The 16,558-nt window shown below is 50.1% G+C and overlaps 1 protein-coding gene across 18 annotated transcripts in view; it reads left to right on the top strand.

The window, feature by feature from the left end:
* The window catches only part of HSPG2 (heparan sulfate proteoglycan 2), a 903,404-nt gene that overhangs the window by 457,033 nt on the left and 429,813 nt on the right, over nucleotides 1-16,558 (top strand). For all 18 annotated transcript variants that reach the window (XM_085608925.1, XM_085608919.1, XM_085608917.1 and 15 more), the window contains one exon: nucleotides 13,088-13,279. In XM_085608925.1, the coding sequence (XP_085465051.1) occupies nucleotides 13,088-13,279 (192 nt within the window). The remainder of the gene's footprint in view (nucleotides 1-13,087; nucleotides 13,280-16,558) is intronic.

Below are 16,558 nucleotides of genomic sequence, written 5' to 3'. Positions count from 1 at the left end.
CAAGGAAAGCCCATTCAGCCTCCTCTGCCGGTGGCCACAGTTATCACGGATGCCTCCGCTCTAGGGTGGGGTGCTCATCTGGGGGATCTGGATGTCAAGGGCCTTTGGTCTCCAGAGGAAAGGTTGCTTCACATCAACCTTCTGGAATTGCGGGCGAAACGTTTGGCACTAAAGGCTTTCCTTCCCTCCCTTCGCGGTCAGTCGGTTCAGGTCCTGACGGACAACACTACCGCGATTATCAACAAACCGGGAGGTGAAGGGTTGTATCGTCTCTGTCGAGAGGCTCTGCGACTCTGGTCCTGGGTTCAGGACCATCAGATTTGTGTGTTGGCAAATCATCTACCCGGTGTACAGAATGTTTGTGCAGACCGTCTCAGTCAGCATTACTCGGCCGATCATGAGTGACTACTTCATCCGGAGGTGGTCCATCACGTCTTCCAGATGTGGGGATCTCCTCGGTTGGACCTGTTTGCCACCCAAGAGAACGCGCACTGTCCGTTGTTCTGCAGTCTCCAGTATCCGATGCAGGGAGCGCTGGGGGACGCGTTTCAATTGGATTGGAGCTCACAACTCCTTTACGCGTTTCCTCCCATACCCTTGATCCCTCGGGTTCAGAGGACGGTTCGCCAAGACCGGGCCCAAGTCCTATTGATCGCCCCGGATTGCCCAAGAAGGGTGTGGGACACAGATCTACTTCACCTCTCATCGCACCCTCCGCTCTGTCTCCCTCTGAGGGCAGACCTCCTCTCGCAGTTGCAGGGGCAGGTTCTACAACCCCACCTCCAGAGCCTGCACCTTCATGCCTGGAGCATATGGTTATAAGGAAAGCTGCGGAGCTTTTGGATTTACAGTTACCTACTGCCAAATATAAGCCAAATTTGCTGACAGAGGTTTTGCATTAGTCTTCATCTACAGTCGAGCCTCTGTTACCCTTTAATGAAGCCTTATTGGAGCCTATCCTCGAGGTTTGGCGTAAACCACTCTCTTCGCCTGCTGTTTCTAAGGCTCTGGTTAGAAGATATAGGACTGCACTAGGGGATCCAGTATTTCTCTCTTCTCATCCATCTCCAGAAAGTTTGGTGGTGCAGGCATCCTGTTCCAAACAAACCTCAGGTGCTTTTCCTCAGGCTCCAGCTGACGGGGACACTAAGAAAATGGATCAGTCAGCTAAAAAGGTCTTCTCTTCGTCTAGCATGGCACTGAAATCGACCAATGCTACTTGTCTGTTGGGCCGTTATATACATGCCTTGATGGACTCTGCAAAACAGATGGCCCCCAAGTTACCTGACGAGGAGAGGGGAAACGTTATGGAGGTTCTTTCGGATGCTCAGACTGCGGCTAGACAGGTTATTCAATCAGGCCTGGATACGGCAGACTCAGTGGCCAGGGTTATGGGCTCCTCCATAGCTACAAGAAGACAGGCATGGCTTAGATCCTCTATTTTCTCCTGATGTCCAAGCCGCTTTTTTTGATTTGCCATTTGCCGGATCCAAAATCTTTGGGGAAAAGGCAGATTCAGCTTTGCAAAGGTTTAAGGATAGCAGAGCCACGGCGAAATCCTTGGGATTACAAACCCAGTCAAGAGGTTTTGGCTACAAAAAATATCGTGACTTTGGAAGGTCTTCCTTTCGCAGCTTCCGTCAACCTCAGCAGCAGCAGCAAAATCCACTCTAAGTCTTATAGAGGAAGAGCCAAAGGTTGCCAAAGTGGTTCTGCCCGCAATCTCTCCTCCTCCTCTTCTGATTCCCCTGGTACCACAGGAAAGCAGCCCTAGATCCCCCATCCTGGATCATGTGGGTCCTGTGGGGGTCAGCTATCTCACTTTCTACAGGGTTGGAAATCAGTCACGTCAGACCTTGTAGAGAATGGGTACACCCTTCCGTTTCGGGAATTTCCTCCACCTTACCCTCCTTGCCAAGGTTTTTGTTTGGGGGACCATTTGCTTGTTTTACAGAAATGTGCGATAGAGGTGGTTCCAGAGCAAGATGCTGACCCTTGCTCAGGTTCTTCTGGTGCTGCAGCAAGAGGACTGGATGGTGTTGATCGACTTACAAGATGCGTATTTTCACATCCCCATTCTGAAGTCGCTCAGGAAGTATCTCCGTTTTACAGTTGGGTCGCAGCGCTACCAGTTTGCGGTCCTCCCATTTGGTCTTACTACTGCACCTCGAGTATTCACAAAGGTGATGGCAGTAGTGGCGGCTCATCTCAGGGATTCCCGTTTTCCCCTATCTGGACGACTGGCTGCTCAAAGCGGAGTAGCCAGAGATGGTGCTTCATCATCTGCGAGTAACATCTCAACTGTTGTTCAACTTGAGATTTTCAATCGATGTGCTCAAATCTCACCTGGTGCCCTCTCAGCGCAACCTGTTCATAGGGGTGGTACTGGACACTACTGACATTCAGGAGATGGTTCCTTTGTTTCACGATGGAGCGGTTGTTCCAGTCCTGATGGTTCTACACCTGCTCTGTCTGATTCCTGCATTCTTTTGGTCAACCATGCACTCTGGCACATGAGGGCACTACAGTGGTGCCTCCGCAGACAGTGGTTTCAACACAATGGAGATCTCAGGGAGTCAGTCAATCTCCAGAGACGCTGCAGCGGAGCTGACATAGTGGAGTGTGTAGGGCAACCTGTCTCAAGGAAAGCCCATTCAGCCTCCTCTGCCGGTGGCCACAGTTATCACGGATGCCTCCGCTCTAGGGTGGGGTGCTCATCTGGGGGATCTGGATGTCAAGGGCCTTTGGTCTCCAGAGGAAAGGTTGCTTCACATCAACCTTCTGGAATTGCGGGCGAAACGTTTGGCACTAAAGGCTTTCCTTCCCTCCCTTCGCGGTCAGTCGGTTCAGGTCCTGACGGACAACACTACCGCGATTATCAACAAACCGGGAGGTGAAGGGTTGTATCGTCTCTGTCGAGAGGCTCTGCGACTCTGGTCCTGGGTTCAGGACCATCAGATTTGTGTGTTGGCAAATCATCTACCCGGTGTACAGAATGTTTGTGCAGACAGTCTCAGTCAGCATTACTCGGCCGATCATGAGTGACTACTTCATCCGGAGGTGGTCCATCACGTCTTCCAGATGTGGGGATCTCCTCGGTTGGACCTGTTTGCCACCCAAGAGAACGCGCACTGTCCGTTGTTCTGCAGTCTCCAGTATCCGATGCAGGGAGCGCTGGGGGACGCGTTTCAATTGGATTGGAGCTCACAACTCCTTTACGCGTTTCCTCCCATACCCTTGATCCCTCGGGTTCAGAGGACGGTTCGCCAAGACCGGGCCCAAGTCCTATTGATCGCCCCGGATTGCCCAAGAAGGGTGTGGGACACAGATCTACTTCACCTCTCATCGCACCCTCCGCTCTGTCTCCCTCTGAGGGCAGACCTCCTCTTGCAGTTGCAGGGGCAGGTTCTACAACCCCACCTCCAGAGTCTGCACCTTCATGCCTGGAGATTGAACGGGGCAACCTGAGTTCCTTCTCTCTCCCGCCGGACATGGTGGATGTATCTTATCGTCCAGGCGACACTCCACTAAGTCGATTTATTCCTATAGATGGTCTAAGTTTGTTAAATGGTGTGGAGAGAGATCCATTGATCCTTTAAAGGCCTATTTGTTGGATGTTCTTCAGTTTGCTCTTTCCTTGGCTCAGCAAGGTTGTGTTATGGCCACGGTTAAGGGCTATTTGTCGGCCTTATCTGCTTTTCTGTGTCTACCTGATCAGCCGTCTTTATTTAAGTCTCCTATCGTTTTGAGGTTTATCAAGGGCCTTACCAATAGGTTTCCGTCTATGCCCTTTGTTATGCCCCAATGGGATCTAAATCTTGTTTTAACTTTTTTGATGGGTTTTCCGTTTGAACCCTTGCATAGCTGTCCTTTGAGGCTTTTGTCTTTTAAAACTGTCTTTCTGGTAGCCATTACCTCAGCAAGGAGGGTGAGTGACCATACTTGCTGAAAGGACGGTACTCAGGACCAGGGCTGCTTTTCTGCCTAAGGTAGTTACTCCCTTTCATCTGGGGCAGTCCATAACTCTCCCTGTGTTTTATCCTCCCCCTCACCCTTCCAAGGAGGAGGAGAGACTTCACCACCTGAACCCTAAAAGAGTGGTGAGCTTTTATTTGGACAGGACAAATGACTTGTGTATGGACGATCAGCTCTTTGTGGGCTACATTGGACACTCAAAAGGCAAAGCTGTGCACAAGCGCACTCTATCCCGGTGGATCATCTTGTGCATAAAGATCTGCTACGCCCTTGCTGGTAAGGAACCACCTGAGGGTATTAGAGCTCATTCTACTAGAGCCAAGTCTTCCACCTCTGCTTTAGCTAGAGGTGTTCCTGTACTGGACATTTGTACGGCAGCGACTTGGGCCTCGCTCCACACTTTCGCAAAGCATTATTGCTTGGACTCTGAAATAAGGAGGGAGGGCCACTTTGCGTGCTCTGTCTTGCAGAACTTTTTGGTATAAAATGGTGGACACCCTCCTCCGGGTACGGGACTGCTGTGGGAATCAATTCATCAGGTGAGAAATCCACAGGCAGATGTATCCATCAGAAGAACAAGTTACTTACCTTCGGTAACACTTTTTCTGGTGGATACAGTAACTGCCTGTGGATTCCTCACTGACCCACCCTCCTCCCCGTTGTCCATCTTTGTATACGTTAAAGGATGCCTTATTTGGCTTGTTTTTACATTGTATCTTCTTTCTATCTAGTACATTTATAGGAAATGCTTAAGTTGTTTAGCTTTCCTCTTTGATTTTGTACTGTGTATATTGGTTCAAATGTTGTGTACAGTGTACACTTTGAATCTGTTGTTGGTCCACCTGTTTGCCTCTGAGGCATGGAAAAAATGGGTGGAACTGACGCCATCACGCCGACGAGGCTCTTATGGCTCCGGTGTCGTAAAGCGGAGTCGCGAGCGGAGCCAACGTCCTCGTCGACGTGGAGAGCTAGGAAAAAAATCCGCAGAATGATGGCGCAGGGGATATTCATAAGGTGAAGAATCCACAGGCAGATACTGTATCCACTACAAAAAGCGTTACCGAAGGTAAGTAACTTGTTTGTTCGGTGTGTTCGATTTACTGGTCATACCTGTAGATCACATAAGACAACAGAAGAAATCAAACAATGCATACGTCTCTTAGTACAAACAAACAGATTTACAGATGTAACCAGGTGTGACACTGTTCTCATCCTTGGACTGAACATAGTCAAAGAACAATATTAAAATTTATAGTGTAGTAGCTTACCTGTTGTGTACGGATAAGTTGCCTCACCTCAACCTGGCGACAGCTTAGGAAAGGGGCACCACTCTGTAAATAGGAGAATTGAGCACTGTGTCAAAGGTATAGGTAATAATGAAAAATGTTCCGACAGGTTCCCATAGCATAAGTTAAGGGAGTCTGTTCTTCCAGCATATATGTATAGTTCTTTCTCCATAGGAAAGCATTACAGCCTAAAAGCGCATTTCTGTGATATTTTTGCTTGACTGTAACCACTGATAACTCGATAAGTACTTGCATAATTCTGAAGAGCTTGGTGTCTAATGTAGTATGAAAATCCTGTTTATTTTTCTAAGTTGGTCTCTTATTGAGTCTGCGTCTCAGTTATTGACTGTGTGTTCAACAAATGCTTGGCGCTACCCTCAGATAAGCCTAAACTGCTCGTCTACACTACCACAAAAGCATTTGGTATTGTTATTTTAAGCCCTGTAAACGAATAAGGGTCATCTGGACTTTCTACATAGTGTACTTCATTTTGGTGCTCTACATAAAAAGCCAGCTTCCTACACCCCTCTAACCTCCCTCTAACCTCCCTTGTCTGAAAAAAGATTATGATCCTCGTTGCTAGGGGCGACTCCCAGAAACCCTGTCTCTAGACAGCCTCTTGCCCGGTATCTTGGTTCCTCAGCCAGTTTGCAACACACTATTTTATGTGCAATAGCACTGGGTGCAGTGGATTTCCTGTCTATAGAGCTTTGCAGACATCCTATTTAACCTGACCACTGACTGTTCCACAGCCCTTCATGAGAAGGTGAATAATGAAATAAATGGGGTGGCATTAGTGGATAAAAATGCCTCCTTGAATGCAACCTGCCACTGGGCTCTCCATCTCCGCAACCCAAGTGTGCTAATAGAGGAGATTAACTTGGAGTCTGCAAAGGGCTAATCTGAATAATTAAAATTGAAGATGGTTCTATTGTCACCTGCCCTTCTTTGGGATGAGCACTGAGATTCAGTACCCTTTCCAAGTACTTGCCTTGCTGCTAAGCAGTTTTTATTTCCTTGTCCAGTGGAAAGGTTTTAATAGGGAGTGTGGTGTACACAGTACAGTATTCTGACTTCATGTGGTTGAAAGATGGTTCCTGTGTAAAATCTTGGATAGGAAAACAGAGCTATCTGAACTCATTTATTGTGTGACCTTTGAGCCTGAATCCCCATGCTTCACCTCCATTACATTCAGTCTGCAGTAGTGAAAAGCCTATATTATGATGTGTTGTTGACTTTACTTGATTCTGATGTCAGTAGCTGCTAACGCGATCTGAAAGAAACACGTTAGTTAGATTCCTCACCTTAGAATATCCCCAGGCATCAGACTGGATCCGGAAGATTTTTCGTCAGCAATACCCCTTGCGCGTCGCTAGGCGTCGTCTGCGGCTCCGCGTCCGTCGTCGGCGTCGTGCGCCGGAATGACGTCGTCGGAGTACTTAGACGCCGCCCTCGCGCGCTGACATCAGTTCTTCTTCTTTTTTCCGCGCCAGTAAGCGCAGATCCGGGAGAGCTACCCCTTTTTAGTCTTTTTTGACTAAATCTTTTTTGATCACTTTTGATCCTTGTCTGTCGACATCTGGTGCCGGTAGGATGCCTGGGTTCAAAGCTTGCGAGGATTGCCATCGACTGATGTCGGTGACCGATCACCACCGCCGGTGCCTCTACTGTTTAGGCCCCGACCACGACGCGGAGTCGTGCTCCGATTGCCAGGCCCTGACTTCGAAGGCTCGGCGGGAGCGGTCCCGCAAGCTTCTCGAGCTTCGCCACTCGGCTCCGCGTCGTGCGCGATCCCGGTCCAGGAGGAGGTCCAAGGATCGCTCGCGGAGCCCTAGCCGACGCCACCATCGATCGTCGGGCTCCAAGTCGTCGGGTAAGTCCAAACGCTCTAAGAAGTCCAAGAGGCGACATCGCTCTTCGGACTCCCCTCGCCGGTCGCGCGACTCGGCCGAGGGTCCGGGTGGTTCCACCCCCGCGGCTCCGGCGGAGCCGCAGGTGCCGCGCCCGTCCCCATACCCTCCGGTCCCTGGGACTAACGCGACGCCGGCAGAGGTCAGTGCCTTCCTCTCGGCCATGAGGAGCCTGGCCCCGCCGTCGACGCCCGCTGGCGCGCCTTCGGGCACCGCGGACTCGACTGGGCGACCTTGCCTGCCGGCGGCTTCGGCCCCGGCGCCGTCGACGACTCCGGTCTCGACGCCGCAGGTCCCCGCGGGGCCCATGCCTGGGCCCCCGTCGACGCCGGTTGACCTAACCACTCCTCCACCGGCGCCGGCGAATGAACCACCGATGCAGCCGCCGGCGCAGACGCCTACACCTCCGGCGCCGCCGACGCCTTCGGCGCCGACTCCGGACGGCGTCCAACCCCAGTTTAGCCCTATTCCGGACCCGGCGCCGCAACGGCGTCGACCGACGCCGCGTCCGGCGCCGCTTGAGACCTATCATCTCTACAGTCCGGCTCCGATCATTTCTCCTGTTTATCAGGAATCGGAAGACGGGGGCGACTGGGAGGGGTTCGAGGACCCTATGGCTGTTCAGTCGCAGCTTTCACAGGACTGGGCAGATGAACTGGGGGAGGCCAGTGGTCTGGATACCTCGCCAGACACTGGATTCACTTCTCCTCCAACTGTGGCTTCGGAGGAGGGTGCAGCATTTTCTGTGGTGCTGCGCAAGGCGGCCGCAGCCCTTGGGCTCGAGCTGCCTGCCGTGGCTGTGAGGACTAACATCCTCACTGAGGTGCTTCAAACCGCAGCAAGCTCCACTGAGCCTCTGCTGCCGTTCAATGAGGCCCTCACTGACGTTCTGCAGGGCACCTGGTCCAAGCCCTCCACAGTTCCTCCTGTGGATAGGAACGTTGCCAGGCGCCACCGCCCTGCTCCGGGCGACCCCAGTTTCCTGTCCCAACACCCCACCCCCGAGAGTCTGGTTATCCAGGCCTCTACCTCCCAATCCTCCTTCCCGACCGCTCCGCCGGACCGGGATTCCAAGAGACTCGAGCAGTTTGGCAAGAAACTGTTCTCGTCCCTTAGTTTGGGCCTGCGGTCTTTCAACACCGCCTGTCTCTTGGACCGTTATTCCTATTCTCTGTGGGATACGGTGGAGGACGTGCTGCCCCTGTGTCCGGAGGAGGTCCGGACACGTCTTAACCAGGCTTTGGCCGATGGGAGGGATGCAGCGCGGCACGCCATACGATGTGGGCTTGACACCACGGACTCGCTGGGTAGGGCGATTTCCACCACGGTGGCGCTCCGCCGCCACGCCTGGATGCGGTCCACGTCATTTTCCGGGGATGTCCAGAACACCCTCATGGACATGCCCTTTGATGGCACTCGCCTGTTTGGTGAGAGGGCGGACAGTGCGCTGAACCGCTTTAAGGACTCCCGGGCTACGGCCAAGTCCTTGGGCCTCTCGGCTCCGCGGGCGCACACCTCCGCTTTTCGCCCCTTTCGTGGCCAAGGAAGGGGCGCCTCCTCACGTCCGCCAAGCCACCAGCCGCAGAACCAACCTGCGCGCGGTCGCGGACGTGGTTTCCGCCGTGGCGGATCTGGAGGACGACGTGGTCAGCCCACATCCACCCCGGCAGCATCCGCCTCAAAGCCTTCCTAGTCCGAGCTTTCAGGCCCATTCCACGCCAGTGGGCGGCAGAGTTCGCCATCACCTGCTCCACTGGCGGTCTATTACATCGGACAGGTGGGTGCTGCAAATCGTCCGAAGGGGCTACTCCCTCCCCTTCGAGACGACCCCTCCAGCCATGCCACCGCAGCACCACCGTATCTCGGGGGATCATTTGAATCTTCTCCGCGAGGAAGTTTCGGCCCTCTTGGCCAAGGGGGCCGTCGAGCGCGTTCCGAGTCCAGAAGTAGGTCGTGGTTGTTATACCCACTACTTTCTGGTTCCCAAGAAGGGCAAAGGGGGCCTACGCCCCATCTTGGACCTCCGGAACGTCAATGCCTTCCTCCGAAAGGAAAGGTTCAAGATGTTAACCTTGGCTCAGGTTCTAGCTGCCCTAGACCCCGGAGACTGGATGGTAGCGTTGGACTTGCAGGACGCATATTTCCATATCCCCGTCCTGCCGGCCCACCGGCGTTACCTGCGGTTCACGGTGGGCCAAGAGCATTTTCAGTTTACCGTGCTCCCCTTCAGCCTCACCAGTGCCCCTCGGGTGTTCACGAAAGTGATGGCGGTGGTCGCAGCTCATCTGCGCAGATCAGGGGTTCCAGTCTTCCCCTATCTCGACAACTGGTTGTTGAAGGCGGGCTCGCCCCAGGCAGTCGTCTCCCACCTCCAGACTACGGCGGATCTCCTGCATTTGCTGGGATTTTCCATCAACGTGCCGAAGTCACACCTGAGTCCCTCTCAGAAGCTCCTCTTCATCGGAGCAGTTCTCGATTCGGCGCAGTTCCGGGTCTATCCACCGGAACAGCGGGTCCGGGATATACAGGCCCTGATTCCCATCTTTCGGCCTCTATCCTGGGTTTCGGTCAGGCTAGTGTTGCGGCTTCTGGGGCTGATGGCCTCCTGCATCCTACTAGTGCATCACGCCAGGCGGCGCATGCGGGCTCTGCAGTGGGACCTGAAGTTTCAGTGGGCCCAGCATCACGGCAACCTGTCCGACCAGGTCTTGATCTCGGAGGGCACTGCACAACAGTTGCAGTGGTGGCTCACGGACCGCGATTGGGTCATGGGCAGGAGCCTCTCCCTTCCCCAACCGGAGCATGTCGTAGTGACGGATGCGTCCCTCCTGGGATGGGGTGGCCATATGGGTGAGGCGGAGATCAGAGGCCTCTGGTCTCCGGCGGAGTCTCGTCTCCACATCAACCTGTTGGAGTTGAGAGCGATCCGACTTGCACTGAAAGCCTTCCTTCCCTCTGTCAGGGACAGTGTCGTGCAGGTGTTCAAGGACAACACCACCGCCATGTGGTATTGCAACAAACAGGGCGGGGTGGGGTCGTGGACCCTTTGTCAGGAGGCTCTGCGCCTCTGGACGTGGCTGGAACACCAGGGCGTCACCCTAGTAGTTCAACATCTGGCGGGCTCTCTGAACGCCAGAGCGGACGAACTCAGCCGCCGGTGCATGATTGATCACGAATGGCGTCTTAACTCCGAAGTGGCGCAAGGTCTCTTTCAGCAGTGGGGAGAGCCTTGGTTAGATCTATTCGCCACCGAAGAGAACGCGCAATGTCAGCAGTTCTGCGCGTTGGAATTTCCAAGGCGGCACTCGCTCGGCGACGCTTTTCATCACGAGTGGAGTTGCGGTCTGTTGTACGCCTTTCCACCTATACCACTTCTGCCCAGAGTGCTGAAGAAGATCAGACCCGACCGGGCCCAAGTCATCTTGGTGGCTCCGGATTGGGCACGAAGATACTGGTATCCCGAGCTACTCAGTATGTTGACCGATCCCCCGATACGTCTGCCCCTTCGGGAGGATCTTCTGTCGCAGCAGCAGGGGACGGTCCTCCACCCGAACCTGTCCAGCCTCCACCTCCATGCGTGGAGATTGAGCGGCGGCAGTTGATGCCATTTGACTTGCCTCCTGAAGTCTGTGATATCATTCTGGCAGCCAGGCGTCCCTCCACAAAGACGGTATACGCCTGCCGGTGGAACAAATTTGTGGCATGGTGCACAGCAAAGGCTGTGGATCCCCTTTCTGCCCCTCTTTCTGAGGTTCTCCTCTTTCTTCTTTCTCTGGCCCGGCAGGGCTCTGCCCTGGGCACCCTGAAAGGTTATCTTGCTGCCATCTCCGCCTTCTCTTTTCAAGTCCCCTGTGGTTACACGCTTTCTAAAAGGCATTACTCACACGTTCCCTCCTGTCCCTTTTGTAATGCCTCAGTGGGACTTGAATCTGGTCTTGACATTCCTGATGTGCGCTCCCTTCGAGCCTCTTCACAATTGTCCTCTTCGTCTTCTGACTCTTAAGACTGCTTTTCTGGTAGCCATCACCTCGGCTAGACGGGTGAGTGAGCTCCAGGCTTTATCTTCAAAGCCTCCTTTTCTCTCTGTTCATCCGGACAAGGTTGTCCTTCGGCCTCGTCCCTCCTTTCTTCCGAAAGTGGTGATTCCATTTCATCTTGGGCAGTCTGTCACCTTGCCCACCTTCTTTCCGCCTCCGCATCCTTCCAAAGAGGAAGAGAGGCTCCACCGTCTGGACCCAAAACGTGCGCTCTCCTTTTATCTGGACCGCACAAAACAGTTCCGGGTGGACGACCAGCTTTTTGTTGGGTACGTGGGCGCTAAGAAGGGGAAAGCTGTGCACAAACGGACCATCTCTCGGTGGGTCGTTTTGTGTATCAAAATTTGCTATTCTTTGGCAAAAAAGGACCCTCCTGTTGGGCTGCGCGCCCATTCTACTCTGGCCACAGCGGCTACTACTGCTTTGGGACGGGGAGTCCCTTTGCAGGACATCTGTCAGGCGGCGACGTGGGCTTCGCTACACACGTTTGCCAGGCATTATTGCCTTGACAGCCAAGTCCGGAGGGATGGCTTCTTTGGCCGTTCTGTCCTCCAGGACTTTCTGGTGTGATCTTGGTTCGCAGACCCACCACCGGGGATGGTATTGCTTGGGTATCTATTCTAAGGTGAGGAATCTAACTAACGTGTTTCTTTCAGATGAACAAGTTACTTACCTTCGGTAACGATGTATCTGTAAGACACATTAGTTAGTTAGATTCCTTACCGACCCACCCATCCTCCCCGTTCTGCGAACTGACATCTAGGGTTAAGGTTGTCCTTTTCAGGCCCCTAGATTTTATTTTTTGGCACCAGTGTCGGTCTTTGCATGGCTCTGCGTTCCTGGCACGGAAAGCTATGTACAAGAACTGACGTCAGCGCGCGAGGGCGGCGTCTAAGTACTCCGACGACGTCATTCCGGCGCACGACGCCGACGACGGACGCGGAGCCGCAGACGACGCCTAGCGACGCGCAAGGGGTATTGCTGACGAAAAATCTTCCGGATCCAGTCTGACGCCTGGGGATATTCTAAGGTGAGGAATCTAACTAACTAATGTGTCTTACAGATACATAGTTACCGAAGGTAAGTAACTTGTTCGTTTGCACTAATGTCTGCAACAGTGATGGCATCATTCTGTTAATTCTGCTGGTAGATTGTGCCTGTGTTTTCTTCAGTGATGCCTTTTCCCAGAGAGGGCTGGTTTTGCATAGAGCTGTGGTTGATACCCAATCATCTAATATTCTGCCGCAGCTAATGGTCACTTCTGCTGTTTAACAACAGTGACGTGAAGACCCTCCTGCAGTGGACGGATAGAATGTTCGAAAAAGTGGTGTCATAAGCCTTTTTAAGTCTACTAGTTGATTGTACCAGCATGGGCATTAGTGACGTAATGCTGCTGCTGCAGATAATGGACAGTACTAGTGTTGGCACTGGGGATGACATTACTTGGTTACATTTGTTTGTGGATTTTCCTAGTGTTAGGTGCCTTTACTCCACCTCAACTGATGAATTGTCTGTATGACCATTGTTGATGTCATTACCCTTCCAGACAGATGGTGAATTTTATTAGTTCTGACATCAGAAATGTCTCTGGTGAGGTTTGTTGACAGATTGTACTAGTATTGGATGTTTGCAATCTGCTGCATCTGGTGAATTATACAGTTCAATAATGTTATGAAGGATTATTACTTGTGAACTTTGATGGAAGAGATCCAACTAAATCTGAAAACTTCAGCATAGCATAAATGTTAGTCATTGTAGAGATTGAGATATTCTTGATGTATCCAGTTCGGGTGGCTGATGCCAAACCCCTGCACACACGGAATGGAAACATTTAGTTCTTTGAGGCTGTCTGTAAACTTTACCTTTTCTATCTTTGTAGGTCACAAGCCCATTCCTGCCAGGAAACTTCCAAGACTTTGCTCTAGTGAACCGCCAGCACAGCACACGCATTACCACAGGATTCACAGTGGAGATGTCAAGTGATGGACCACATCTATCATATAACCAGTTTGGACAGCTTGGTCAAGAGTCCAACTTCTGGCAGCTTCCAGACAGTTATCAAGGAGACAAGGTAGGGCTGGAAAACACCAGATCATTCTCCCTTTATCTTTAATCAGTTAAAGTTGATATGATTATCTGCTTGTTAACATTATCGGGGATCTTGCTTTCACATTGATGCATGTTGGCAAGAGTTTCTATAAACTAGTCAGAAGAGCAGAAATGCTAACAGGGATTTAGCCCAGTTTAATAAGAGGTAACAATTTCTGAAATAGGTTTTGGCCAGGACCAACTTTAGGTAAAGTTAATGTCGCCTACTGAAAATGTGGGTAAACTTAGCAAACTACATACTTGACCCATCAGGATCAGTTGTTTGGAAAAACCTTTTTGTCACTCTTTTTTCATATTGTATGGAAGGCTTGTCACACCATCGAAAAGCACCAGGCTGTGAAGATGTGTGCTGTAAGGGAAATGTTAATTTCATTATGGTTTTGTTCTTTATATTATTTTATCAGTGTGTCTTTAGATATGTCACATAATATATCATATCATGCTAACATTCAAGAAGCACCTGCATTATTTAGACTCACTTCATTTTTTTATGTGGTTCTTTCCAATTTTATATGCCAGTAATATCGCTGAAAGATACTTGGAACTGCAAGGTTGTTGCATTGGTCGAGTATGATGTATCTATTGTCTTAGTTGTAACTATTAACTGTAATGCCATTTATTACACACAAAGCAAAGTACCATGATCCTGTTGTTCATTAGCTTGTTTGTTCTCTGTAGTTCCGAAAAGCTAATGTACCTCACCAATTTGTACTTTGCTTCACAAAAAGGAGCCAGCATACAGCAAGGTTTTTGGAGAAACACTTTGAGAAAGACTCCATCTTACTGGTTAATGTATTAATGCATTCCACGGGTGGTTTGCGAGTTCCTGCCCTTCTGCCTTCTTTTGATACAAATACTTAAAGACAGCAGTGTCTGTATAACATGTCAAACAATTCAGATTCTATGTTATGTTATTTTAATCTTGATATAGTGCTGAACTCATCCCACAAGGGACCTCTCCCGCTGTAACGGTAGGAAGATGTAGAGAGGCAGCATTTAAAACAGCCATGTTTTAAGGTGTTTGAAAAATTCTACAGGACTAGTACATAGGCGAATGAACAGAGGGAGTTTGTTTCAGTGGAGCGGAGCCATATAGGAGAAGGCTCGGCTTCCGTATTTGGTGGTGCGGATCCGTCTGGGGCATAGAAGAAACTGGTTACTTGATCACAGGTTCCTGCTTGGTACATAACGAATAAGCCTGCACTGAAGGTATTTTGAGCCTAACCCTAAAAGGGATTTATGAGTTGGGCAAAGCAGTTTAAACAGTGCTCTGTTAAGAATGGGGAGCCAGTGTAGTGGTCTAAGTATAGGGGCTGACTAGGATCTTGAAGGCAGGTTGTGTACCAATCATGCAGCGGTATTTTGGACGACTTGTAGTTTTGACAGAAAAGATTCATTGGAGGCAAAGAACAGGGCATTTCGATACTCAAGGCAGCTGATGACTAGCGCGTGGGTGAGGGCTGTGTGAGCTCAGTGGAAGCCTTCTGAAGATTTCTTTAAATAGACACATAATGCTAAAACAGGTGCCACATGTTGACGCAATCTGGTTTTGCATTGATAGCTGATTGTCTTAAGTTTTGCCTAGATATTTTTGCGGTTCTAGTGGGCAAAGAAGTGGGGCCCAGTTCTGCTGGCCACCAATCTTCTGTCCAGAAACTCTGCTTTGCCCAACAGTTGTATTTCTGTCTGGCCCAGTTGAGTTGGAGACAATAGCGAGACATCTAGATGGCAATCTCCTGTTTGACGTAGTCGATATCCCGCCCAAACGAGAGAACTAATTGGCAGTCGTCTGTGTATTAAAATGTTTCGAACCCAAAGGATTTTATTAGTTGGCCAGGGGGGCAACATAGACATTAAGAAGTGTAAGGCTTCAGGAGGAGCCTTGAGGATCTCCTTTATTCAGGGAAATGGTCCTGGAATGGAATGTACCCATGGAGACTGTTTGGACCCATATCATTGAGGAAGTCAACCAACCAGTCCAGGGCATGTCCCTGAATGCCTATCTGTTGGAGGGGCTGCACGAGAATTGGGTGCGTGACAGTATCGAATGCAGCCGATAAATCAAGCAAAACCCTCATGGCTGGTTGGTGATCATCCATGGATAGTCTGATGGTGTTTACTACTGCAAGTAGAGTAGTCTCCGTGCTGCGAGAAGATCTGAAGAAACCCTGACTAAGAGATGTCTAACAGGCTGTCTCTCTCTAGATAGGCCGTGAGCTGTTTGTTAACGTGGGTCTCCAGGATTTTTCTCAGCATGAGAAGGGTAGAGATGGGACGGTAATTCGAGGGGTCATTAGGGTCTGCGATTGGTTTTTCAAAATGGTTGTTACCTGAGCTGCTTTCCATTGTTTCTGACCGTAGCTACAGTCAGGGGTTTCTTGCATAATGCAGTAATGTTTGAGCAAGATGTGGGGCAAGACGTATGATAAGTTTTGGGGGCAGGGGTCGGTGGGGGACCCAGATTTTTACTTTGCATAGTAAGACCTAGTAAGCTAATGTACCTCACCAATTTGTACTTTGCTTAACAAAAAGGAGCCAGCATACATCAAGATTGTTAGAGAAACACGGTGAGAAAGTCTCCATCTTACTGATTAATGTATTAATGCATTCTCTTGATGGTTTGTCAGTTCCTGCACTTCTGCCTTCTTTTGATACAAATGCTTAAAGAAGGCTGTGTCTCACATGTCTAAAATAATTCTTATTCTATGGAAGCACAGGGTTACAGATGCAGATCGTTCAGAGATCTGATCAACATTTCTTTAAAGCAAATCTAGTGGGTTCACCCCCATTATATCACCCCCACATCACCACCCCTACATTGTCTGATCGCAGTATTGTGGCCACTAAATCGAGTGACCAATACAGCATGAGCAACTAAATTGATGACCAACACATAGCATTCATTAAAGCAAGGGAAAGGTAATTAGAAAATAAGTGATGTGCAATTAAATTAAACATACAGGTTATTAAAATAAAGGCATATTCAGCTGTATTCCCTATCATTACAGTTATTATTGGCGTGTTTATAAGGTCAGTTACTAAAGTTAATTTAAATTAATAATATAGAATTAATTCAATCTAATTCAAGTGTTGAATTACAAATAAATCTCACATAATATTGATAAATAGAAAATAATTAAAACCAACATTTAAATGTTATTTAATGGTCAGGGTTAGGTTATTAAATTAATTTTAAAGTAATGAAATAGATCTGAAATTATGGTTACATTTCTTAAATATA

This window comes from Triturus cristatus, chromosome 1_2 (genome assembly GCF_964204655.1).
Source record: "Triturus cristatus chromosome 1_2, aTriCri1.1, whole genome shotgun sequence".
Lineage (NCBI taxonomy): Eukaryota > Metazoa > Chordata > Amphibia > Caudata > Salamandridae > Triturus > Triturus cristatus.
Note: the sequence above shows the minus strand (reverse complement) of the source record. Positions and strands in the feature narration are given on the sequence as shown.